Here is a 26,479-nt window from a genome sequence, read left to right on the forward strand (position 1 = left end):
CTCTCTCTCTTTTAAACCGGGCGAGAATGAGTCTGCAGCAACCCTGTTGGTGCAAAATAAATAAATAAAGCAACCAGGGAGGGCTGCAGCAGTCGCCACTACAGGCTGGCAGTGGAGGGGAGGGAGCGCAGGGAGAGGCTTGGAGCCCCAGGGGTGGGAGGGTTGGCAGCTCCACAGAGTCTCTCGGACATCCTGACTCCCCCTGGGGAGCTCTGGGGCCACCCAGGCATTCTCCATAGGGTTGTCTTTCAGTCTCCCAAATGCCGGGAGATTCTGTGCCACCTCTCATTCTAAATGTCCCCTGTGGGTATCATTTGTGGGGAAAGTTCTCAGTCCAGAACACCCGCTGTGGTGCTTGGTCTGAGGTTGCTTCAGTGGGGAGAGGGGGCATTCCTGATAGCTCCCTCACCTCTATGGGGGATGGCTCAGGGTAGCGGGCTAGCATCCTTACAGTGTTGATGGCTGCCTGGGCTAGGAACCTGGGTCCTCATGCAGAAATGAGATTTCAGAGCAGCGCTAGGATAACCTTCATTAAGTCTCCTCCCACCTGACACACACACCTCTTGCCTTTGAAATCATTTTATAAAGAATGGCATAGGTTGGAGTTTATGTTTACACTCCCCTGAGAGGAAAAAAAAAAAGAAAGAAAAACCAAACCTCCTGACCACCTGCTGTTTCCCTCCAAGCAGGGCACACAGCTATTTATAAAACCAAGAGAAGTTCTCAGGCAAGATCACGGTCTTCTCCACCTTGCCGGACCCAGCGGTATCCACGAAGAGAGTGCTGGAATTGCATCTGCTTCCTTTCTCATCACAAGAGCAGGGCTGCAGGGTGGGGACCAGACAACTAGTACTCCAGGGGTCTGTTCTTGGCCCTGTGACTGATCAGTGTCCAGCTACCTCTTCTTTTAGGGATTTCTTGCAACCAAAGACAGCTGGGGCTGGTGTAGAGTTTGGGCCACCCCTGACCTAAGACTGGTGAACTAGGGCACCAGGTGAAATGTTCTGGGCTCCCTCAGGATTGGGACTCTGCCCTGGGGCCGCTAAATTCCTCTGAGCTGTGACCTCAAGGAAGACAGATTGTGTCAGATTAAATATGTCTATAGAGCCACATGACTGCAGGTTGAGTGTGTGAGTATGTTTCACCTGTCTGTGGATGTGTGTCTCTGATAGATTTGGGTAATCCCTAAAGTCTATTTTTAAAGTGCACATAAGTCTGAGTTCTACCTGTCTGTCTGTGATGTTCTTGGTCTTCATCATACCCTATCCCTATATGCAAATCCCATAAAATTATCATCCCCAGCCCCTTCCTTACTCCCATCCCATCCTTACCCTTCACATATCCAGTTTTTTTTTTTTAAGACCCCAGAGTGCCTAACCATCTCCTTGCTGAGCTGGAAGGAAGGGGGCAGGCAGCAAACCTAGTGATGCAGATTCATGTTATACGCAGGTCCTTCTGGGCTCTGGCCGCCAGTCTCCAAGCTTGTTGCACCACCCCAGCCAAAGCCCCAGGGAAATGCAATGAGGTATTTCAAAGTCCTGTTCTTAGCTTCTGAGTCCAGAGTTGAGTTCCATTCATCCAGGGTGTCCTGGAACCCCCTATTGTCCTGAGGATACCTAGGTCCTCCGAGAGGTCCTTGTATCCCACCCCAGGCCTCCCAGAAGCTGGGGGTGACAGGGCATGGGAAAGGAGCCCAGACAAAGCTGAGGCTGGGGACAGAGTCCCTCCATCCCGACCCTCTGGCTCTTGGCCTGCTGCCAGGCAGGCCGGTGGGCTGAAACCCAGTCTCAGCGTTTGTTCACCCATCCCCCCAAACAGTCAGAGACCACCCTCCAGGGGCCACAGGAAAGGAAAAGACCAAGGGAAAGGTGAGCCAGCAGGCTATAGGAAAGGCAACGGAGTCCCTCCTCCAGGTCACTTGGACAGTCCCTCGGGTGACTCGATTTCAGTGCTGAAGAGTTCCTTGTAGAGTGGAGGGAAAGCAGCTTGGACCACGATAGGGTGGAGATGCTGGAAGGTTTGCAGCTTTTCCACGTGCTGGCTACACAGGCTCCGCAGCTTCCCCTTGGGTGGCAGCTGGAGGTGGGTTCATGGGGAAGGAGGGTGAGTACTGCAGCTCTGTCCCCAGGTCAGAGAAGTCCTCCCATCCTTCCTGGGCTGCGACAACCCTCTGTACTCTCTCCCTGCACACTCAGCACTTGTGGGTCATCCAGATCCCATTGGTAGGGGTAGGTCTGTATTCAAGGAACTGGAGGCGCATGAGAACCGCAGTGGGACAGGAACGTGAATTCTGGCTGAGCCCCCAAATGGTGTTCCTGATACTCCTTAAATGAGCCCTGTTCAAGACTCTCTCACTCTCTTATGCTTTTTTAAAACATCTTTTTGCCATGCCATGTGGCATGTGGGCTCTTAATTCCCTGACCAGGGATTGAATCCATGTCCTCTGTACTAGAAGCCTGAAGTCTTAATCGCTGGACCACCAGCGCTTATAAAACCCATGTTTTTATAATAGTGAAAGTCTGTGACTCTTTTACACACTGTTAGGCGCCTGCTTGCCTTCGTTGATGCTGTTCCCCTTACCTGGAATGCCTTTTCAATTCTTCGGTGCTTGGCTAATTCTTACTCACCTTCAGTGTTACCTCCTCTAGGACTATTTCCCTGGATTAAAGGTCCCTTCCTTTGGGCTTCCCTCTGTGGAGCACTTAAATCCCATTTTAGGAAAATGATCCAATTTATCTATCTCTCCAGCCTAGATTTAAGCTCCTTGAGTCTCTCTCCCTCCCTCTCCTCCCCCACTCTCTCTGTATCCTCCGTACCCATCATACTGCTTGCACACGGCAAATGCTCAATAACTGTTTCTTTGGACTAAGCAATTTCCAAACAGATACCCAACACTGCAAATAGTAAACCACCATTGCCAGCACTCAGCCAGTGGAGGGGAATGACAAAGGCCCAGAGGTCCATGAGGAGACAGAGGCAGAGAGACCTCACCGGAGAAAGACTGAGAAAACCATTTATCTTCTGCAGTTTCCTGTATCACCAAGTGAGGCTCAAAAGCACCTCTCACCAGCCACCATCCCCCTCTCCCCAGGTTAGTTATCTGGAAAGGGACAGTCAGGGAAGAGCAGGCAGCACGGGATCCCTTGATACCTCTCGAATCCCTCCTCTTTTCATGCCTCCTGCTTTACCTCGCATTTGTCTGGGCTATTGCAACAGGGTCGTTCATTCATTCTTTCATTCATTCTCATTATATGTGTTGAGAACCTTCTGGCTGGGCACTGTGATGGGCTGTGGTGATGCGTCGGTGAATGAAATAAAATCTCTACCTTTATTAAATGTATATTCTAGTGAGGGAGCCAGACAATAAATATTAGAAAACTTCTTCAAAAAAACAATAAAGCAGGCTGATGGGTAGAAAGCTTTTTTGGATGGGGTAGTCTGGGAAAACCTCTCCAGAATAAAGGGATGGAGCAGGTTGTTTGGAAAACTAGGGGAAGAAGCATCCAGGCACTTGGAACAGCAGGTGCAAAAGCCCTGAGAAGCAACTTGATGTGTTCAAGGGATAGCAAGGAGGCCAGTGCTGCTGGAATGGGTGACTGAGAGGGCAGTGGAAGGAGACGAGGTGAGCAAAGAAGTCGGGGGTCATGCCGTGAGGCCAGTTGGCCACGACAGAGACTCTGGGTTTGATTCTCAGCGTGACGGCAGCTACAGGAGCACTGAGGACTGCCGTGTGGCTGCGGTAGGACAGACGTGTGGAGCAGGGGTCCAGCTGGAGGCCTCTCTAATGGTCCAAGTGAGCGCTGACAGCAAGAGGGTGACGGTGGGGAGGTGATGTATTCCGAAGGTGGATTCCACCAGATTTGCTTTCCAACTGCCCTCCCAGGTGCTGCTCCTCCTGAACTGTTCTACCAGACTTGAGGTTTATGTAGGGCAGAGACTGTCATTTAAGTCATTTCTGTATTCTCAGCACCCAGCACAGTGCCTGGCACACAGCAAGCGTCCATTGCTTGAACCATTCCATAAATGGTCCCCTTACATTGGTTCCAAATTAAATTGCCTAAAAAATAGCTCTGATGATATCATTCCTCTAGCCTTTGGTGCTCTCCATTGCCTGGAAATAAAGTCTTAATTCTTTAATATGGCATTGAAGGTCCTCTCTGATTTGCTCCCTGACCTAATTTTTAAGGTTGTCTTCTGCTACTTTCCTGCCCCCATCAATCTATCCCAGCTTCCGATCTTAACATGTAGTCAAAATGTTCCACCAACTATTCTCCACATACACATTATCTTTCCTCCTTATTTTTGCTCATATGGTTCCCTACGCCTGGAATGCCTATCCCACCCCTCAATGCCTGTTAAAATAAATATTTCATGGCCTAGTTTAAATGCCACCTTCACTAGGAAGCATTTATGAGCCTCTCCTTTTGCCCTCAAGTTATTTTTAACCCCTATTCCATGCTGTCACATTTCCCCAATATTAGTAATATATCAGGGGCACAGAGATGTGGTAGAAAGAGCCCCGGGACTTGCATTTATCACCCACGATTGTGTAAACTTGAACAAGTCATTCAGGTCTCCTTATCACTACAGGGAGATTTTAACATCTCTCTTACTGACTCGGTTGTCACAAAGATGAGTATATCTGGGAAAGCACGTTGTTAGTCACATTATTATTTTATCCCGTATCACATCCTATTGTGCTTTAGAGTCATTGGTATACAAATCTCTTCTTCACAGCAGGTTAAAAACTCTTGGTGGGAGTAAGGACGGCATCTCTGTATCTTTCCACTCACAGTACAAGCAGGTGCTGGTAAGCGGTGGCTCTGTTAAACTGAATTGTTCCCTGGAGGTCCCTCCCAATTTCAGGCTCCCTAACTTGTCATTTGTACCCACACAGAAGTGACTGCTCAGTCGCCGTGTCCTGTGCTGTTGCAAGCTCTCTCGTACAACTTAGCTCTCAGGCACTTCCTCCTCTGGACCCTCAGACCCTGGTCCTCGCAAACCCTGAGGTCACAGATCTGGCGCCGGGCCTGACCTCTGTCCCAGGACTGCTCCTACCTTTGCCAGGATGCCTTGGCGATGAGTCTTGCAGAGATGATGATGAAAGGCCAGCTCCAGATTGCACTGCAGCTGTTCTACTTTCCTTTTCTCTTGGAGCCCTGGCCGGTCTGAAGGAGGGGATGGGACCACAGCAAAAACAAGAAAGAACATGGACGTTAACTTCTCCCCAAAGGTGTGTCATTCTGGACATCTGTGCTGAACGGAGATCTTCTTAGCTGAGTGAGAGACAGTGTAGGGGGTGTGGGTGTGTGTTGTTTTGGAGTTAGTAAGCTGTGGGGCCTTGGGTAGCTCTCTATAAGGAAAACTGGGGAGAGATGAAAGAGATGAGACATTCTGATCTCCCAGTTCCAGGCTGCCTTCTCCCTGGTACCTAGATATTTCACATAGCTAATTCAGTGCTCTCCACTAAAACTCTGCTGTGGGGAAGAAAAGATCTCCCCCTTCACCCCGACTTGGCAAAGATGGCCCCAGAGAGGAGATGGGCCTTGTGTAGCCAGCCTAGCTCAGCACTGGGCCTTCTGTAGCACTCTGTGGCTAACTTCAAGAGACAAACCACCTTTTGTCCTGACTCCATAAAATAACCAGAAGTCATCTTTTCAGTCTTTATTTCCAGGTCAAGGGGCATGTTTTGGGCTCTACTCATTGGCAGAGCCAGTGGACTGGTAACTTGGTCTACAAACTCAGGTTAGTAGCACAATCCACTTCCCCAGGTTGTCAGAATCCTTGGCATTCGGCTGGGCTCACCCAGCCCACTCCATTCTGTGGAGCAGACATCCAGAGTCCTGCCCTGATGGCAGGTAGCCTTTTGTTTCTATTTTTGGCTCTGTCCTAGGACTCATGGGATCTTAGTTTGCCCACCAGGGGCTGAACCCACACCCTCAGCAATGAAAGCATGGAGTCCTAACCACTGGGCCGCCAGGGAATTCCCGATGGCATGTTGCCTTAAAACGAGTTCACACAGAGCAGCGATTCTCAAGCTTGGTGGCATGTCACAATAACCTACAAGAGGCTGTGCAAAGTTCTGGTGTCCGGCTGAACCTGAGATCCACGTCAGAGTCGCAGCACTCGTTTTCTAAAGCTCCACAGGCGGCTCCAGAGTGGGGCCACGGTGGGGTCCCCGGCAGGGACTCACATGCAGCCCAACTGCTCTCACCTCCTCTCTTCCTCATGCCTCCCCACTTCTCCAGCCCCACCTGCGGTTCTCTCTTCCCTCTCTCAGGCTCCTCTGGATCTTTATTTTTTTGACTCATCTTATTTTACAGCAACATTGGGTGGGCTTATTCTGCTTTATAAAGCACCTTGCCAGATTTAACCACAGCGAAGGTCCACACCCTTCAGTATCTGTCACGCCCCCACCGCCTGCTTGTGGGTTGCAATTTCTTCCTCCAGGGGATCTTCCCGACCCAGGGATGGAAACCCACATGTCTTAGGTCTCCAGCCCTGGCGGGTGGGTTCTTTTCCACTAGCGCCACCTGCGAAGGCTGCTTGAGCACAGCACACAGGTCCAGACTCTTCAATACCTTTCGTGCCCCCACCGCCTGACTGTCCTTTGCCCAAGCCCAGTGACACTCACTGGCATTGATGAGCACGAGGGCTGTGTAGAGGGCGATCTCATCCTCTGAAAAGCGCAAGGCACTCAGGGAGCGGGAGAAGTCAAAGATGGAGCTGATGAGTTCACTGCAGCCTGGGAGGGTGGAAACGAAATAGTGAGCAAGGCGGCTGAGGCCACAGTGCCCGAGGACACCCGCCCCCTTGGTGTCTGGAGCAGAGAGGGCAGTCTGTCATGGAAAGAGGGCGCCCTGGGTCTGGAAGCCTCGGATGGGGTTGGCATCGGACTCCTCTTGCTCATCTCCCCCTGCCCCTCACCCAAGGCTCGGAACAGCTCCACGCCACCGTATTTGCCTTCAAAAAAGACTGTGTTGTTGTCAGCGTTGTAGGCCCGGCACATCCTGACCAGCACCACTTCCATGGCTCCTGGGGAGTGGGGAGACAGGCAGGCGCGTTGTCACACAGAGCCAGGAATCCGTCTCTGTCCCCCTTCAGTGTCCTGGGCCCCTTGAGGCACCTCCCTCCATGCAGCCCCACCCATTCCACACTGGTCCCCCCACCCCGCAGCCCGCCCGCTTTCCCCGGGCACCTGCTTTGAGCAGCACGATCTGGTCGTTCTGGCAGAGCTCCATAAAGCCCGGGAGCCTCTTAGCGAACTCCACCACATACTGAATGGCCTCGGTGAGTCGGTGGGCACAGCGTCCCCACATCTCCCACATCGACTGCAGGGAGAAGGGAGGTCCCACTGGAGCGGTCTTTTAGGACCCCCGGGACCCCACTGAGGCCATGGGAGCCCAGACAGAACGGCAAGTACCCCCCACATCCTCAGCACTTGTGTTTTTAGCCTATTCTTAGCACAATGTGCTTTGGGGCCCAATGGATCTAAATTTGCCTTTGGCTCCACTACCTTGTGGCGTGGAGTATGTCTACGAACTCCTCTGTGCTCAGTTTCTCAGTCCATGAAAAACAGGAATGGCAACCTCATGGGGTGGTTATTGTAAGGGTCAAGGATAATTTATGTAAAGTGTTCAGCACAGTGCCTGGCAGAGAAAGAATGTTGAAACAGATGCTAATGAGGAGTCTGACTATTGTTGATAGAGGAGGAGGAAGGAGAGTATGCTAAGGTCTGTACTTCTAGGTCTGGGTGGTGAAGGACATAGGGTGTGTGTGTGTGTGTGTGTGTGTGTGTGTGTGTGTGTGTTAGTCACTCAGTGGTGGTCGACTGTTTGCGACCCTATGGGCTACAGCCCTCCAGGCTCTTCTGTCCATGAGATCGAAAATACTGGAGTAGGTTGCCATTGCCTTCTCCAGGGGGATCTTTCTAACCCAGGGATCGAACCCAGGTCTCCTACATTGCAGGCAAATTCTTTACCAATGAAGACCAGGTAAAACAACCATAGGCAGGAGCTAAGGAGAAGCTCTCACCCATCTGCTAGGGTGCATGCTTAAAAGCGGGTGCACACTGTGTCTCTCTGGGATAACCTGCCTCGCCCCAAGCCCACTCATGTGTGCAGGTTGCCGTCTCTGGACTCCCTGGGTAGTGGCAGGAGTCTTTCCTCCCCGGTACGGTGTCCTGGCCTCACCTTTCTCTGGTAGCCAGCCACCTCCTCGCTCGAGAAGATGTTGGAGCGCTGACGGAGCAGGTCCTCCAGCCGCAGCTGACACGTCTCCCGGTAGGACTTGCAAACGTTCTGCACCAGGTGCTCTGGGCCCAGGGGGAGGAAGGCAGAGGTTCCATCTCAGTCAGCTCCTACCTTTCGCATACCAAGGGCACTCCTCTGCCTGGCCTAGTCCTGCTCTGCCTCCCTCAAGACCCTTGTGTATGCTTGGTTTACATGGGATGCTGACTAGGGCCCCCCACCCCATGTTTTTTTGCTGCACTGCACAGTATGTGGGATCTTAGTTCCCTGACCAGGGATAGAACCCATGTCCCTGCAGTGGAAACGTGGACTCTTAACCACTGGATCACCAGGGAAGTCCCACAGGGCCCTTTCTTGGAAGCTCCTCCCTCATCTTTCTACGCTCTCCGCCTCCCCAGCTGCTTACCAGTCTCCGTCAGGGAAGCATAAGGCACCTCTGGGGTGCTGCGGAAACTGGGGGTGAAGTAGCTGTCCAGGCCCCGTCCTGGCTCCCCAAGCCCAGGACGCCTGGAGTCCTCAGAGTGAAGTCCACCCCTGTCCGGGGCCAGCTGGCTGCCTGTGCCGTAGAAGTTCTCCCTGCCCTCAGCCTTTCCCCGCTCAGGGCTGTATTCCAGGTGGTACGAGGCCCCGTTGAGCCTGGCCTTGGCCAGGCTGTTGGAGTAGGAGGGCCCGCAGCCTGGAGCTCTCAGGAGACTGGGGGGACAGGCTGAGGCCTCTGGCAGGTCAGGCGAGGAGCCCAGGGGTAGCTGCCCATCCGGGAGCCCCAAGGTGCAGGAGAGGGGTTCTGCTCCTTGGGCTCCCACGGGAGGGGTTTTGGCCGCTTGTTCCCGTTGCTGCTGTTGCCGCTGCTGCAGCTGTTTCTGCACCTCTGCATGCAGGCTGTCCCTTTGCTTCTTGGACATGCGGCCAAACTTGACAGCTGAAAGAGGTCGGGGGCTCAGGAGTTTTGGAGACGGGAAGACACGGCACAGGGCAGAGTCATAGGCACTGTGACCATTACAGGATTAACTTGCTGCTCCTTGAAGAGCTCACTCCGAGCAGACCTTCTCCAGTCTGGCTGAGAGCCTGCCTTCCAGGCATTTCTGTTCAAGACCCACTCCCCCCGACTCCTGTCTGCTTCTGGGCTCTGTCCAGCCCAGATGTATCAGCAGACGTATGAGCAAACTCTCCCTGCTTGAAACCAGCTTCGACTAAGTGGCAGAATTTGAGCAATGAGTCTGGGCTGGGGAGCCTGGCCTCCTGCTATGGGGCTGGGGATGGCTGAGGGGGGAGCCTCAAGCTGTATCGGGGTCACCTCGCCCATCTAGGAGGGTCAGAGGAAGAGGAGAGCCGAGAACACAGGTCTCCCTGTGGTCAGGCCTACAGGCTCCCTGGTGACCTAGATACTCACCACAGCCCAACCCAGGCTCCGCGGCTTGTTTCTGAACATCCTCTTCTGCTCTCTCTTTCCTGCCTTTTCACTCACCCCACCGCCCCTCCCAGGTGTGGGGGCACAGCCCCTCACCCCGCCTGCCCCTTTGCAACCCTTCGTGTTTCCTTTCACTTTGTTATTTTGGGCGCTGAAAAGTGCTGACAGGCTCCTTCTGGCTCCCCATCACCTCATGCCTCCCCCAGCCCCACCCTGGGCTCCTTCTGTGGTATTGGAGGGGGGAGCAGTTTGGGGGCTGCAAGGGGGCAGTGGCTGAGAAAGATGGAGAAAGGCACCAGGAACAGCCACCCTCGCCAACCTCAGCCTTCTGGGCTGTTCTCAGGGTAACTGTGTCCCATTCATAGTCGCAGCCCTTTGTCCCAAGCTGTGGATGGGGGTGCGGGGAGCCAGGTGGAGCTGGAGCCAGGGGCAGCTGGGGAAAGATGTGGACTGTGGATGGGGATGGGATCTGAGCAGGAGGCGAGTCGGGTGAGGAGAGTCCCTCCCGAGGAAGGGGGAAAGGGTCTAGGAGTTTGAGGAAACAAGGGTTTTTGTTGCAGAGCCTGAAGCTGGGGACTGTGAAGACCTCTGATGAGGGCAGCCCGCCCACCCCAACGTTGGACAGTGGAAGAGACCAGGGCCTGCCAGAGGGAAGGATGGAGGGCGGAGACCCGGAAGGCTGTCGAACCCCTGTCTGGTGCCGCTGGTCAGGCTGCCGCTCTGGCGACTGAAGCCCTGGGGGGCTGCCCACTTGGCCTCACCATCTCGGGACATGCCCAGGGCCAGGCACTTCTGCAGGCGGCAGTGCTGGCATCGGTTGCGGCTCGTGCGGTCAATGGGGCAGTTCTGCTGACGGGTGCAGGAGTAGGCCACGTTGCACTGCTGGCTCCGGCGGAAGAAGCCCTGGGGAAGGCAGGCGAAGACCATGGCTGCTGACCCTGGCCAGGCCTACGTCAGTCTGAAGGCCTCCGGATCATAGGACCCCTCAGTTTTCCCTCCTCCATTATAATCTGTCCTGCAGTCACTTCCCTAGTGGAAGACAAGGCCCTCCATGCACAGGGCTCTCCAGGCAAGGCGCCAGCGGGCAGCTCCCTAGCTGTCTCAGGAGACCAGCCCTGCCGGCGGTACGAAGCCCACCGAGCCCCGTCTATCCTCTGAAGAGACTGTGTATGAGCGAGCACTCACCTTGCACCCCTCACAGGTGATAACCCCGTAGTGGATCCCAGATGACTTGTCCCCACAGATTTTGCACGGAATCACTTCAATTTGTGCTGGAAGAAGGAAAGAGCAGAGGTCAGCCTGGGAGCCTTCTGTGCATCCTACCCCAGCACCTGGGAGGCAGATACAGGGACGTGGTGTATCCTCTGCTGCCCTACCCCAGTCCATCTCGCTTTATCTCTCTTGTAAGATGGAAGACCCGGCTTCCCTGGTGGCTCAGTGGTAAAGAACCCACCTGCCAAGCAGGAGACGTGCGTTCAATCCCTGGGTTGGGAAGATCCCCTGGAGATGAAAATGGCAACCCACTCCGGTATTCTTACCTGGAGAATCCCATGGACAGAGGAGCCTGGCGGGCTACATACAGTCCATGAAGTCGCAAAGAGTGGGACAGGACTTAGCGACTGAGCAACAACAATAAGATGGAAGAAGGAGTGAACGCCAGATGCCACTCAGCAGAGGGTCTGTGGAGGCTGTTTTAGTTTTGCGGAGCGGCTGGGGTTGTATCAGTTCTATGGGGGCAGAGAAAGCAGCTGCAGAGAGGCCACCTGCTCAGCCCATCAAGATGAAAAGCTCTAGCTGCCTCCCTCCCGCCTGGGGACCGAGGAGTCCTCACTGCTTCACAACACCTGCTTCCCGCCCAGGGGGCTTCCTCTGAGCTGCCCTCCCCCCACTGGGGCCTGGCCCCCAGGGCAGAGTGTGGGGCCTGGTGGGAAGATGTGGTGCACCAGGCGGGAGGCACCTGGGGGCCAGGTAGAGCTGCCTGCCACCCTCAGCCGGGCTGTGAAGGCTCAGGGAGGGGCTGTGCAGAGGCTGGGGGGCCAAGAGGGCAGGGTCACAGGGTGGGGCCCAGAGAGGGTAGAGAGAAGCCAGATGGAGCCCAGGAAAGTGGGGGCAGCAAGCCAGCTCTTCTGGATGTCTGAGAGCCAGGGAGCGGATCAAACAGAGCTCCGAGGTTCCTGGCCCAGAGCAGAGGGTGGCTGTGTATGGATGCTTACGTGTGTGTACGCGGGCCTCTGCCTCCAGCTGTATGAGCCCAAATCGTGAATGTTAACACTGGCTGGGACTAGAGACCATTGGATCATTCAGACTCTTTTTTTCCCCTTTACCGAGGAAGGAATAGGCCAGATGAGATCAGATGGTTGGCCCAGGTTCACACAGCTAGCTTACTCAGGAGCTGGGTCTCTATCCCAGTTCCCCATAGCTTTCCATTCTGCTGATCCATGTCTGTGATTTCAGGGGCACACACATCAGTGGGCATGTTGCCTGCTTGAAGGGGTGCTTGTGTGTGCGTGTGTGCATGTGTGTGTGTGTGCGTGAAAGGTATGTGTGATTCATGAGGCAGCAGGCATCGCTGCTTGAGCCAGTGTGTACACTGTGCATAATTGTGTGCTAGTGTTTGTTCACTGGCTGCCAGGACCCTCCCCTTCTCCCACTAAGCTCATTGTAACCCACCTCCCTGGGGCCTTCGCTGTGGTTGGTTACTGGCCCCAGGTTCGTTTCTACTTTGCCCATCCTTGTCAATGCCCACAGCTCCCTGCTAAGTTTCAGGGATGAGCCGCCGACCTCCCCACCAGCCAATCTTTGGAGGGACTGGGCAGGGATGGGTTCTCTTTCAGGTCTTTTCATCACTCCTAAGGGCATGCGCATCTCTCCTCTGCCATTGCTGACCTGCTGCCTCCCCTCTGAGGGAGAATGCCTGGGATGGCTGCTGCTGCTGCTGCTAAGTCACTTCAGTCGTGTCCGACTCTGTGCGACCCCATAGACGGCCCCCCACCAGGCTCCCCTGTCCCTGGGATTCTCCAGGCAAGAACACTGGAGTGGGTTGCCATTTCCTTCTCCAATGCAGGAAAGTGAAAAGTGAAAGTGAAGTCGCTCAGTCGTGTCCAACTGTTTGTGACCCCATGGACTGCAGCCCACCAGGCTCCTCCACCAATGGGATTTTCCAGGCAAGAGTACTGGAGTGGGGTGCCATTGCCTTCTCCTGCCTGGGATGGAGCAGGATGTGAAAGTGGTCTAGGACCACAGCCCCTCCTCATCTCTGATTCCAAGGGTCAGAAGAAGCAGCAGCCGCCTGGGAGGCAAAGCCACAGTGCTATGGATTCTCTTCTGGCCTCAGCCTGGGCTCTGGTTGTGGTGTAGGGCCTGCTGATGTGAGGTGGGGAGGGGGACCATGGCTTGCCCACTACTCCCCCAAATACTGTTTTTGTCACCCTTAAACCGTCATCCCCTCAGGCTAGCCTAGACCTGAGTCAGAGTAAGCAGCTGCCTCTCATGGGGGACAGGGTGTCTGAAATCCCTCCATCATAACTTGAGTCTCTCCTACTCGAGTTCTCAGGCAGTCCACTATCCTGCCCAGCACCCACCCAGTAGGCTGTCCTGATCATCTAGGACAGATGGCAAGAGAGCTTTCAGATTCTTTCCAGTAAATTAAGAGCAGATGGGAATGAATGGAGGGAAGAGAGAACAAGGGAGGACTGGATACCTGGAAAAGGGGCAGAGAATGCAGGGACACCTGCACATCTTAGCCACTGGATTCTCTAGGTCTCAGTGCCCTTGTCAGTAAAATCAGGGTAAGCACAGCCTGCGTTGCCAGTGCAGGGGGTGACGGGTGTTAGCATAGGGGGTACATGGAATCACCTGAGCAAAGTGCCTTGCAGCTGCAAACACTGGGTGCTGGCTGCCATTGAGCACAGCGGCGGGAACAGAACCCTGAAGGCGTTTGAGGCCTAAGAGAAGTACTTGTCTCCTGTGGAGTCAGCTCCTGCCTCTCCCCGACCAGTTCCCCTCCAGCATTGTGGGATCTCACTCCTCAGTGGCCTTAAGCCCGGAGAGGGCAGAAACCATCGTGGGTCACCCAAAAAGTAAGCGGGAGGGAGACTAGGCCAAGCCACAGTAGGAACTTGGGCTCCAGCCCAGCGCTCAACCACAGGTCTCCCTGCCTCTTCCCTTCTCCAAGAGCCACATCCGTGTGCGTGTGTGCACTGACCACATGGCTGACCCAGACACGTCTCTCGGCCCCACCACCTGACCCACTGCTGGTCCCAGCCCCAGGAACCTCACAACAGTGTCACTGAGACCTTGCCCTTTTCATAGGACAATGTGGCCAGCCACAGACCAGACTCACAAATACCCGTGTTTGGGGGAGACCAGAGTTTGGACCCCAGCCACTGGGCCGGCCAGCCATAGTCCCACACTCCCCAGCCACAGTCTGAGACAGAGGTACAGAGTGAGACAGGCACACAGGGTCAGGGGTTTGGGGCTAGACTGTCCAGCCTCTCAGCTAGAGAGACCAAGAGGTTCGGGACCAGGAGACGACAGAGACAGACGCAGAGATGGAAAGAGAGCCCCGGAAACACAGAAAAAACCCACACTCATGTCCTGGCCCCATGCCCAAGGCCTGGCCCTGTCAGCACGGTCAGGCCCTCTTATCCTGCTCCTCCCTCCTGGCCCTGCCACCTGTACCCCGGCCATGCCATCTACCCAAAACCTCAAAGAGAAAGTACCGGTGCACACGACTGTGACTTGTGGAGGAGGGGCGGGGAGAGGACGGGAAGAGGACCGGCAGAGGTGGCGGTGGGGTGAGCTGGAGCTGAAAAACACCTTGAATACCTCACCTTTGCAACCTCCCCCCATGAGCCCTGTCCCTGAAGCAGCAGCTGGTGGGAACCCAGGTTGGGGAGGGGAGCTGAGTAATCACAGGATTACTCAAGCTGTTTCCCAGGAGCCTGGCCTGCCAGGAACTTACCACCTAAGGGCCTAACAGTGCCAGGAACTAGAACTAAGCAGAGGTCAGGAGCCTCGAGGTCAACCCTTGCAGCATGGCTCCCACAACAGCCCTCACTCTATCCGCCCTCGCCTGCTGCTTCAGGAAGATCGGTGTAGCACACTGCGGTTCTCTCCCAGGGCCCATCAATTCCAAGGAGGGAGCGACGTGCCCACGTACACATGATACCTCCTGAAAGCACCTAGTGATTGCATGACCCTAGACCTCTGAGTCGCCAACAAGATCCCCTGGGGAGCTAGTTAAGATGCAGGTCCCTACTCAGGAAGTTGGAGGGGCCCAGGTTCTGCATTTGAACAAGCTCTTGGTTGGTGCCCAAGCTTGCTGGTCCTCACCCTACATTTCTGAGTAGCAAGAATGTAGTCCCTCTTCCTGCTTCTGCTTCTTCCTGGGGCATAAGGGTGGGGCTGGTGGTCTCCTCCTCAGCTCATTCTTTTACCTTCTTTTATCTGCCAACCGGTGTGACTTCTAAAACTTCATTCCGACACAGGACTAGGAAAAGAAAATGAATCTCTTCTGGACTGCTTTGGGGATTGAAGTATCCCCAGGGAGCCTCCTCTGAGCACCTCCTATGTGGGGAAATACGGTAGAGACAAAGTAGGCTGTCCCCCTCCCTCCAGCCTCCTCTAATCTCACCCTTCTCACAGCTGCAAGATTCATTGATAGCGCTCTTTGAATACATCCCGAGCTTGGCCCTGTGCCACCTTAGAAAGCCAGCCCTGGGCCCTGTCCAGGTGCCCTATGCCACAGAGAGGAAGTGGTAGGAGCAAAGGAGGGGCTGCAACCCAGGGGGATCTTTCCCCTCAAACCCCAGAACCACCCCAGCTCTGGCAGAGAAAGATGCAGGCAGAGGCACCCTGAGGTCCTCATCTTCCCCTGGTGCTCTATCTGCCCAAGGCTAGGCTTTTCCTCTCTCCTCTTTCTCTTTTTCTCCAAAGGACATTGATTAAGAATGATGATGACAGGTGGCACCTTCCCAGGTGGCAGAGTGGTCAAGAATCCTCCTGCCAATGCAGGAGACACAAGAGACATGGGCTCGATCCCTGGGTCAGGAAGATCCCCTGGAGAAGGAAATGGCAACCTACTCTAGTGTTTTTGATCCCATGGACAGAAAAGCCTGGAGGCTACCCAGCCCAGTATTCTTGCCTGGGAAATTCCACGGACAGTGGGGCCCAGCAGGCAACAGTTCATGGGGTCGCAAAGAGTCAGACATGACTGAGCGGCTGAGCACACACAAGCATGATAGACATAAGCATTGGCTGAATTCTTACTCTGTGCCAGGCTTTACATACATTTTACGTTTAATGACCACAATAATCCCGTGAAGTAGGTACTCTTTGTATCGTCCGCATTTTAAGAATGAGAAAACTGAGTCCAGGGGAGAGTAAGTGGCTTGACTAAGGTTGCACAAGCTTGCTGGTCCTCACCAGAAGTGGGAGATCTGGTATGTAAGCCCAGGTCTCTGTGACCTGAGAGCCAGGGTCCCCAGCCATTGAGCCTTTCACTCTAGAAGGATGAGACACCCAAATGCACTAGGCAGCTTGTGGGTGGGGGCATGTTTACCGGCTGCAGCGGAAGCGCAAAGTGAGGGGGGGGGGGCTAGGACCAGAATTCAGGGAGGACACCCACGGCACTGAAGCCGGGCCTCACATCTAGGCTAAAGATCCAGACAGTCGTTATTCCCTCTGCCCCATACCTTCTCCCGTGGTGTCAGCCCTCTCCTGCCTTTAACCATGGTTCGCCCACCCCAGCCGAGCTCCTGACTTAGGACTCCTCTCAGGCCCACAGCTCCGCTGGCGTATGGTCTGGCTTTCAGGTCAGGCATGCTGGTAGGCCTCTTTGCAGAAACCAGTGAGTGAGTGAGTGAGAAAGGACTGTATCTCTTTTCTTAGCTCAGGGGCTCCCACCCCCCAGCTCCAACTCAGTCCCTCTCCCCACAGAGACCACACCTCTGGCCAGGGGATCCCTGTGTACCCCAGCGGGTCACCAGCCTCCGTCCTTTCTCAGCTCTCAGTTCCCGCAGCTTCTGCAAAGCTGGAAACCACGGCTGGTGGTGGGCTCCCCGCGCCACAAACAGCAGGAAGGGGAGGGCAGGGTGGGGGTCAGAACAGAAGCCGCTGTACCTGGCGAACGCTCCTGCCTGCCTTTGGTGAAAATTTTCTGCTGATACACCCAGGTCCCAGGGCTGAGAAAGTAGTGAAGCTAAAACTCAGGTGGGCGAGGGAGAGTCTGGGGTTTTGAAAAGCTACGAAAGACAGCCAGCCACCTGAAACCCCCCTCCTGGTGCCCCCGCCGCCCCCGCAGTCTGGGACAGGAGAAAGAAGGGGAAACAAAAGAATTGAGTGAAAACAACCAGGGGATGGGGGGAGGGGATGAATCACCAGGAGGAAGCAGTAAGGAGCAGGAGCCCAGACGCACTGCCAGCGGCCTTCCCGAGGCTCGAGTCTCCTTTCCAGAGGGCCTCTGCTGCTGTGGGAAGGCCAGGGCCCCCAGAAAGACCCAGGCTCTGGCCCCGCACCCCTGCCATGTTGCTGTCCCTCCTCCTAGATGGATATCTCCATCCTTTCTGAGCCTGGAGTCCCGTGGAGGGGTCAGCTGGAGGAGTGGAGATGAGATCTCAGAAAGGACTAGTCATTGGAGGAGACCCCAGGGCTGCCTCTCTAGGAGAGCTCTCAGCATGGGAAAGTCCCTGTTCCCCATCTGAATCAGGGGACAGAGGCAGGGGAGGGGAAGGAGCCCCTGGGAGGGGCAGCCACACCAATACCCATGTTTCATGGTGATGGGACAGGCTGGGGTGCTCCCACCTTCTAGAGCCCTGAGCTGGAGGTGTTTGGGAGTCCTGTTAGGAATGGGCAGAGAGAAAAAGCCAAAGGTACAAGGGTGACTCGAGGAAGGAGGGGGCCCTTTGTATGGCCCTGAGCTCTCTGGGTGAGGTCTGTGGCTCCCTGGGACTTGGACTGTTTTCTGGTTCACAGGTCCTCCTCATCATAACCAGACTTGAGGAAGATCAGGGCACAACAAAGATGAGAATGCAACCTCATAGCCCGTGCCCTCCCACCTCCCCATCCAGGCCTAACGCCAGGGCCTTATGTCCGTCTCCACTCCAGCCATGCCCTGGAGTGAGGTGACGGGGCCACCCTCCCTCTGTCTGGCTGGGAAGTTCTTCTGGCTAATGGATGTTTCCTCTCTACTCGGCAGCAGGTCACGATGGCAGAGTCCCTGTCGTTCTTTGGGAACTTCTATAAACTCCCTCCCTCCCACTTCTGCCTTCCTGCACCTGACCTATCCTCAGTGTCTCCCCTCTCCTGCCCACCTTCTCTTCTCTCTGTCACTCCCTGGGTCTGTGTGCCTTCCCATCCTCGGCACTTCAGTCCTGTTTCAGGCTACACGTTGTCATGCTCTGGCTCCCCTGGCATTTCTCCAGTTGTAGCTCTATCTAGACATCACTCTCTTCCCGTGTATTTATAGATCTTCTGTCATTCGAGTTTGGCCTCTGCATCTCTCTTTATTTCTTGGTCTGGTTTCTTTCTTCTTCTTCTTAAAAAAAATTTATTTGGCTGCACTGGGTCTTAGTTGCAGCATGCAGAATCTTCTATTTTCAACACGTGGGATCTAGTTCCCCTACCAGGGATCGAACCTGGGCCCCCTGCATTGGGAGCACGGAGTCCTAGCCCTTGGACCACCAGGGAAGTGCCACTGGTCCGTTTTCTGCTCCTGGTGTGTCTGGACCTTGGTCTTTGTGTGGGTCACAGTCCCAAGCCCCTAGTGCTCTGCCTGCCCCAGAGAAGGTCAGAGGACAGGGAGGTAGCGGGAACTCACGAGGGGCTATGCGGTGCCCAGAGACGTCCAAGTGAGAAGGACCGGCGGCACCAACCCCGGATGGGAGGAGACCCTCTCCAGCCTACCAGCTTGGTGGGGGGTGGGTTTGTCACGTAGAGCTGCTCTGTTCAGTGTCTCCCCGTTCAGTCCCGGGCTCTCCTGCCCTCCTGCCAGGCTCTAAAGCACATCTGACCGTTGCTTCTTCCGAAAGTGGACTGGCTGATTTGAGATCATTTCTGGGAAGACTAACCTTTGCTAACCTTTCCTGCTAACCTTTGCTGTTACTGGGAAGAAGCTAGAAGGGAAACTGAAGTTTGGGTCTCCTCACCCCTCCTGGCTGCCACAGCTCGGACGCCTGCATGGGAGTCTCCACTCCAAGTGTGGAGGTGAGGCTCTTTCCTTCCCTTGGCCACCTCTCCGTGTCTCCTCTGAGTTTCTTCCACTACCCTGGGGGATGCTTTACTTGGAGATCATTGCTTTCTGCTTGCTCAGAACGGGAGCTTCTCCAAAGTTAGTTTTGTTTTTAAATTCAGCTTTTTTTTTTTTTTTTTAAACAAGAGACAGGGGCGCAATGACTTGCCTAAGGACAAGGCTAGTCAGGGACAGAGGTGGCTCAGAACCTGGTATTTAGACTCAGCCAGTGGGTTTTTCCAGTACACAATATGCACTCTCTTTTGTGGGTTATGGGAAGACCCCCAGTTGAGGCTGGGGGTGCTTTCTGCCTCAGGCCACAGGGGTCCAGGGCTTCCCTTTTCGTCCTTCACCCTATGCTCTGGGAGGTTCTCTGGCTCCCTACATGAGGGCGATTTGCCCACCGCTGCTCTGCTGGAAGGCACAGGGACCCCAGACATCTGCCCCCCAGCTGTTGGCCCATGGCTTTTGGCCAGGAAGCCGGTAAAGTTGAAGGCTTTTTGCTCTCATCTCTACTGCCTGATCCTACTCATCAAACGGGCATCTGAACCTGGGATGAGGGGTCTCTTTCTCACACGCGCACGCGCACACACACACACACCCTGGCTGGATTCCGCTTGGTCCTCATGATCCTGCAGTGGGCAAGGAGTATGATGGCTCAGAGGCCTAGATGCTGGGGTTCTGACCCCCTCCGCCAGCTGCCCTCTCTTTACCCTCGCCAACCCGCTGCCTCAGGGCACAGCGGCTCCTCCGGCCTCCTTTCTCACCCTCCCACAGTTAGTTTGGAGGCGTGGAGGGAAACACTGCGGTGGGTGCCGGGACAGCGAGTCTGGGCTGCCTGCTAATTGCCAGCCTCCACCTACTACAGCTGTGTGATCTAGGGGTGAAGCACTGGGCCCCTCTGGGTCTCAGTTTCTTTTTGTAAAACAAGGCGCAGGGCACCTCACCTGCTCTGGGAGATCCTTGCCAGAGCCCATGACAGAGGAGTTCCTCAACAGTCCCTTTACTGCGACTGCTGTAAGGGAACCGCTTGAGGAACAAGACTCCACGGCTACTCCACCCAACAGACCCTGGCCTTGACCAGGACACACCCTGCCAGGGAAGAGCACTCAGCTTTTGCCCACACTGTCCCCTCCTTTTCAGAAGGCCCGGGAATGATGATGGGCCCCAGGCTTCCCCGCTCCCAGGAGGCCCATTCACTTACTTCTCATGACTGAGTCCTGGGCTTTGCCGCCTGGGCTCCCTGTCCTTCTCAGCCGGGGTGGTCCAGGGATGGGGCGCAGCTGACAGCAAGGGTGGGGGCCAGGCCCTCGTGGCAGAGCCTCAGTCCGCAGCTCTGCACCTAGCTCTCCCCCAATGCTTCTGGGCCGGGGGGTTTAAGATCTGCACCACACAGGTGGCCAAGTGACAACCCCCCCCAACTCCACCCCCCCACCCCCCCTGGGATGCAGCGGGTAGGATGACAGGCGCCCCATGTGGCCAATCTGGGCCTGGGGCAGAGTGTGAGGGGCGGGGCAGCCAATCGCAGGGGGCGTTGGAAAATTCCAAAACCACAGGCGACAGCCACACGCGTAAAAGCTGTTTCCACCCGCCAGGGTAGTTCTGGCTGGGGAGCCGGAATGGAGCTCACATGAGCCTGGGGCCAGGTCCTTACTCCCCCTCCCCCCGAGGATCCCCGAGAGCCTGACCCTCTTTGCCAGGTGACTCCAGGGACGGGGCTATTTCTAGAGGTAAGTCACAGAATGTCTGCCTGGGGCCACCTGCGACGCTATGGACTGCCAACAGCCGTCTCCACCACCCACCACGCTCATGCCCTCCCTGCACACGGTGCATGCCCTGGGCTAGGGCATAAGTGATTATAGTAGCAGTAATAACCATCAGACAAATGCCACTATCTGTAGGAGGGATTAGTCTGTCAGAAATTTCCTCAGGAGCAAAACTGCTGAACTCGGAATGAAGATGATGTTAATAATAATGCTTAACCATGTGCCGGAAATGGTTCTTAAGGCTTTATGTGGATGATCTAATCCTCCCAGAAAGTTTATGTTGTAGGTACCATTATCCCTACTTCAAAGATGAGGACAGTGAGACGCAGAGAGGTTAAGTAACTTGTCTGAGGTCACACAGCTAGCAAAGTGGTGGAATCAGGACTCAAAATCAGGGTGTTTGACCCCAGATTACACTTGAGAAATGGGAAGCTTTCTCTGCTTCAGGTCTGCTTAGGAGGGTCTCCTGCTGTGTGAGTCTGTAGAGTTTCTTGCTCTTGGAGTCCTTCTCTGGGGTCCATCAACCTCAGAGGCCCTCTCAGCCTCATATCTGCTCTGTGGGCACCTCAGCCTCGGGGTTCCCTCTTCAGGACCCCTTAGTAATCAGGTGCCCCTCTCAGTCTGGGAGTCCCTGTCGGGCTTCTCCCTTCCTGGGGTTGTCTTGGAGCCCCCTTTTACGACTGTCTACACTCCAGAGCCCACTTTTCAGAGTCTCTGGGCCTGGGGGAGGCATTAATCTTTCCTGGATTCTCTGGGCCAAACCTCCCAAGAGGCCTCTGATCTTGCCGGGACTCCAATGGCGCCTGGCACAGGCCTTTCCCCGCTGGCCTTCCTTGGGCACTCAGGAGCTGGCAGTGGGTTGGGGGAGGGGCTGTCAGCCCATGTTCTCCTGAGGACCCTCACGGGTGGGGGTGGGGTGGAGGTGGTTGCACAGGGCCAGTGGGTTGGAAGGGGATGAGGGGGTGTGGTCCTGGCCGAGGTTTCTGTGGTAAGGGGTTGAGGGTAGGAATGGCGTTTAGCCTCTTCCAGTTCCAGATGCTCCGAAAGTCCCCCTTCTCCCCCCCACCCACATATGGTCCCTGGCCCCCACCTCCCCCAGCTCACCCGCGTCACTCCTTGACCCGCTTTCCTCCCAGGGCCCTGCTCAGCATTTCCGTGGGGCCCTGTGGCTAGGGGCAGGCGAGGCACTGATCAGGATTGTGCTGAGCAAAGCAACCCCCCACTCAGAAGGATGTAGCCTCCTGGTGGCCCCCCAGCCCCTATCTGACCAGCTCAGGGAGGAGGGTGATGCTTGGGCCCTCTGAGAGTCTCTGCTTGGAACAGGGAGCTCTAGGCAATGATGGCAGCAGAAAGAACTGCAGTGAGCTCTCAGGAGGAACTGGTCGGCAGTCCAAGGGAGGGCCATGGAGAAAGGCAGGTGACCTCTCATGCCCTGGAGTGGTCCTCCTCAGTTCAAGGATTCTGAGAAGGCATCCTGGGGCTGGAAGGGCACGTTGATGGGACATGAACTTTGAGACCAAGGTGCAGTGGGTGCATTTTCTGGGGGTGTAGCCTGTCTTATGAACTAGGAAGACAGATCTGATGAATTGAGAGTTCCCAAGAGAAGCTATTCCTTGCTAGTATCCATTGGCAAGTCCTTCCTGAGCTCTAATCCCTTCCTCACAGGTTGCAGCCTCAGTCTTTCAAGGTCCCCAGGACCCAGAGTGTGTTTCTCCATGTGTTTCCTACTAAGATGAAGGCTTTCCTGTTCTCCTGCTCTGCACAGGCTGGCCCCAGGCTTGTTTATGCCTTGGGATGTGTTAACCACAGAGATGCACAGCAAACCTGACTCTGCCGCCACAAAGCCTGGTGCAGGCTCCCTGAGTCCCTGAGGCCACCCTGCCTCAGCAGCTCCCTGCCTGACCTAGCGATCTCCGCCACTGCCCACGCCCCGCCCCCCACCATCCCACCCGGCATCTCCTGTGCCTCTGTCCAGCGGCTCCTCCTTCCTGTGGCTCCCTTTCACTGTCGTCTCCTTACTTCTTTGCGACATTCCCTCGCACTTTCCAGGCTTCTCCCTCATCTCCTCCCTTTGCCCCTCAATCTTGAGGTTTCATCACTCCTCCTCATCTCCCCGTCTCCCTGGTTTTTCAGCTCCACCTCCTTTCAGACCTGGCCACCTCTGCCCGGTTGCTCCAGCTCCGTACATGGGCCTCCTGGCGCCCTTGCTGAATTCTTTGCCATCTCTCCACACCCCAGCACCAGTTCCTGCCCCAGTCCTCTACTCACAGGTGTGGGTCTTCTTTGCAGCCAGCAGCTCTGTAAGGAGAAGAGAGGGGGTCAGGGCCAAAAGTCGAGGACCATGGAGGATCAAGAGAGCCTCCCCAAAGCTCAGGCCCTCACCCCCACCCCAGTCCTTCCTGGAAGAACCTGGCGTCTGGGGAGAAGGTGGGACCACCTCCACTGCACTGCTCTCTTCACTCTGCCCTACAGTCACGCGAAGCCTCTTCAAATCCTGAAATGTGCCAGGCTCCTCACCACCCTGGGACTTCCCCACATTATTCTTTCTGCCTGGAAGGCCCTTCCCTGGCCCCTCCTCAATCTAGACAACTTTTCAGCCCCCAAGTTCCCAAGCAAGTCTTTTCCTGAGAGAAGCCCTCCTGCCCCTGTGCTGACACACTCAGCACCAGTTGATTTCCTGGCACTGATCACATCATCTCACTGCTATAATTGTTCATGATCTAAGAACAGGGAGCTTTCCTGCTGGACAGTAAGCCCTATGGAGGCAGGGACTGTGTCTGCCTTGTTCACATTGTTATTTTGTAGTGCCTCCCCCTTAGAGATACACAGTAAATATTCTGCTGGCTGCACAAGCATGCTCAGCCATGTTCAACTCTGCAACCCTACTACTGTAGCCTGCCAGGCTCCTCTGTCCATGGGATTTTCCTGACAAGGATATCGGAGTGCGTTGTCATTTCTTCCTCCAGGGAAATCTTCCTGACTCAGGGATCAAACCTGTGTCTCCTGCATCGTCAGGAGAATTCGTTACTACTGAACCAAGCGGCCAGAGTTAAAACTCTTGGTTGCTTGTTTGTGCCCGCAAGCATCTGGAAATTTCGAGGTGCAGGAGTTGAGGGTAGGGTAGTGAAGATGTTAGAAGGAAGAAGGGAGAGCTGCAAGCACAGACACCCCCACCACACACACTGCCTCCTGCAGGCTCTGGCTCCACTGGCCCCCCAGCCTGCAGAAGGAATGCCTCGTGCTGTGTGTGGCTGGTCCAGGTGAAGAGAAGGCTGTAGGGAGCACAGATGGGTTGATGTGGGAGGAAGGCAGGGAGGCACAGACCTCCAGAGGGGCAGCTGCTGAGGGGGAAGCCTTTAGCTAGAGCCTGGTTGGAGCAGGGAAGATCATGTCATTCATTCATATGGTTAACTTTTATTAAACACCTATCAAAGGAGTCCCTGCGAAGAAGCTTTCCCTGCCAGACCTTACTGCATTTTGTACATCCACACAGCAGCTCCTCACAGAGCACAAGGACAGTCTTTCATTTCAGTAAATGCTGCAGGCCTGCCTTAAGCCCCCTGTATTTCCCCTGACCTCTAACTTGGCTCTCCTGTTACTTTTTCCTTCTACTTGCCGAGTGGGCTTCCCTGGTGACTCAGATGGGAAAGAATCCAGGAGACCTGCAATGCCAGAGACCTGGGTTGGATACCTGGGTTGGGAAGATCCCCTGGAGGAGGGAACGGCTACCCCCTCTAGTGTTCTTGCCTGGAGAGTCCCCATGGAAGAGGAGCCTGGCGGGCTACAGTTTATGGGGTCGCAAAGAGTCGGACACCACCGAGCGACTAAGCACAGCACTTGTCCAATGCTCACACACTGTCGCTCTGCCCAGGAGGTGCCCCCTACACGCCAGTTCCTCCACTGGACTGGGTGGGAGTGATGGACTTGAAGGTCTGGGCTCAGCTGGGGTGGGGTGGAGGGAGGACTGCGCAGAGAGGGAGTGGCTCCATCCGGCCCCTCCCTCTGGCCGCCAATCTTGCCTGGCCCCACCCAGCTTCCTCCCTGACGTGGCACCCTCTTCCCTAGCCTCTAGCCTTGAACCTCACAGCAGGCCTGGGGTGGGGGAGCTCCCCTTGCTTGCCCCGGCAGTGGAGTTCTCCCTCCACCAGGTGGCCCCACCACTTTTTGCCTCAGGGCTCACACCTGACTGAGCATGTGGCCATGGGAGCCCGCTGAGCGGTTTGAGTTAGACCCTCCGTGGGGCCAAGGACTGCCTGACTCTCCACACCCCCTGGCCCCCCCGCCCCGCTACCCCTGGCCGAGCGTCCCACATTTTCTGCAGAAATGAAACCGCGTCCTCCACCCCCAACCCTGAGCCAGTGGGGAGCAAAGTGCTGGGGGTGGGCGTGGGCAGCGGACAGGGTTCTATTGCTTGCTCCCCTGACCTTTGTCATCTTTAGAGGCAGGACGGCTTCCTCCGTCGCTGAATGAACAGAAGGTGGAGTGGTCGGCCTCTCACTGCTGCCCGGGGTCCCAGCCAGATGAGCAGTGTCCGCCCCTCCTCCCAGGGGGCGCTCTCACTTGAAACCAGACCCTGCCCACATGCTGGCCCTTCCTCCCTCCAGCTTCCCTGACTCTCTTCTCTTCTCCTCTCCTCCCCCAGCCCACTTGTCTCTTCCTTCTTCACGGCTGCCTTTCTTTCCCCTCCACGTGCTTCCTGCTTCTCCCTCCTCCTCTTTCTCTCCTCTGTCTGGCCCCTTAGCCCTTCCTCCCATGTCTCCTTCAGTCTCTATCAAGACCTGTTCTGTCTCACCGGCCTACCCTCCCCTGCTAACTCATCTTTCTCTCCTTCTCTCTTCTCTTGCCCCAACCCTCTCACGTCCCGACCAGCCCCTTCCCATCTCTCCTCTGCACCTCCTGGGAGCCCCTTCCACCTGCCTGTAAGGCTGCAGGGCCTCTTACCCTGCGAGGCTCGGTGGTGTCTCTGTGGGGCCCTGTCCATGGGGCAACTCCCTTGGTGCCGTCCTTGCTGCCCTGACTGCCCAGGAGGGCAGGGAGCAGGGCCCAGGGGAGGGAAGAGGGAGGAGGAGGGAGCACCTGGCCCGACAGCAGGCAGGGGAAAGGAGTGGCTGGCAGAGCGTCCCGGCATCAGGAGGGGACACAGGGAGAGATGGGAGGAACAGAGTCTGGGGCCTTGAGGAGAGACAGGATAGGTGACGGGAAGGGCACTGGCCTTTCTGCATCACCTACTGTGTGCTGGGTCCTTTGCCAGTCACTTTCTGTAAATCCATGATTTTCTCCAATCCTCCCAATGTCCACCATGGAGCAAGCATAGTTGCTTCAGATACCTATGTGATGCTCAAAGCTAGCGGATGCTCGAAGATAGTCACAACTTGCCCAGGGATTGTACAAGGACAGTAAGTGGTTGAGCTGTGATTTGAACCCAGGTCTTTGTGACTCTAGAATCATGCGCTTTCTATTTGACCAAGACATGTGTGCTCAGTCACTCAGTCGTGTCTGACTTTTTGCAGCCCCACGGACTGCAGCTTGCCAGGCTCCACTGTCACTGGGATTTTCTTGGGAAGAATACTGGAGTGGATTGCCATTTCCTCCTCCAGGGGATCTTCCTAACACAGGGATCCAACCTGTGTCTCCTGCATTAGCAGGTGGATTCTTTACCACTGAGCCACCAAGACAGGTGACTGGTGAAGGGGAGGTGGGGAGGGGAGAGATGAAGATGGGGTGGCATATTTGGTGGATGGTGCCTCTTCTACAGGATGAGGTCGGGTTCATCCCAGCAGTTCTTGGTTTCCTTGAGGCCTCTGCCGACTTAGCGTCTGCACTTTGC

General features: G+C 55.5%; 1 protein-coding gene across 22 annotated transcripts; it reads right to left on the minus strand.

Annotated features, from left to right (window-relative positions):
- Positions 1 to 563: 563 nt before the first annotated feature.
- Positions 564 to 25,706, minus strand: RORC (RAR related orphan receptor C). Of its 22 annotated transcripts, none has more exons than XM_069542518.1 (13): positions 25,594 to 25,683; positions 25,077 to 25,114; positions 22,921 to 22,950; positions 15,096 to 15,148; positions 10,843 to 10,928; positions 10,419 to 10,560; positions 8,656 to 9,168; positions 8,193 to 8,314; positions 7,199 to 7,331; positions 6,928 to 7,035; positions 6,635 to 6,745; positions 5,059 to 5,168; positions 564 to 2,076 (listed from the first exon to the last, which is right to left on the minus strand). In XM_069542518.1, the coding sequence occupies exons 6-13, from the start codon at positions 10,429 to 10,431 to the stop codon at positions 1,915 to 1,917; spliced, it is 1,272 nt and encodes a 423-aa protein (XP_069398619.1). In that variant the 5' UTR covers positions 10,432 to 10,560; positions 10,843 to 10,928; positions 15,096 to 15,148; positions 22,921 to 22,950; positions 25,077 to 25,114; positions 25,594 to 25,683; the 3' UTR covers positions 564 to 1,914. The 22 variants fall into 22 exon arrangements, with proteins under 22 accessions (XP_069398619.1, XP_069398634.1, XP_069398610.1 ...); XM_069542533.1 differs by having other exon boundaries at positions 14,992 to 15,148; positions 25,594 to 25,676; XM_069542509.1 differs by lacking the exon at positions 25,077 to 25,114 and having other exon boundaries at positions 25,594 to 25,696.
- Positions 25,707 to 26,479: the final 773 nt, after the last annotated feature.

The sequence above is a fragment of the Ovis canadensis genome, chromosome 1, assembly GCF_042477335.2.
Source record: "Ovis canadensis isolate MfBH-ARS-UI-01 breed Bighorn chromosome 1, ARS-UI_OviCan_v2, whole genome shotgun sequence".
In the NCBI taxonomy this organism is placed as follows: Eukaryota; Metazoa; Chordata; class Mammalia; order Artiodactyla; family Bovidae; genus Ovis; species Ovis canadensis.

What these genes read in the sequence shown, in the direction of transcription:
- RORC (XM_069542413.1), bottom strand. Translation starts at nt 25,633, where the DNA reads ATGGACAGGGCCCCACAGAGACACCACCGAGCCTCGCAGGGTAAGAGG. An exon ending in TGCAAAGAAGACCCACACCT is followed by an intron (nt 10,929 to 22,920) that starts GTGAGTAGAGGA and finishes TCCTTCTTCCAG; the next exon opens with CACAAATTGAAGTGATTCCG. An exon ending in TCACCTGTGAGGGGTGCAAG is followed by an intron (nt 10,561 to 10,842) that starts GTGAGTGCTCGC and finishes TGCCTTCCCCAG; the next exon opens with GGCTTCTTCCGCCGGAGCCA.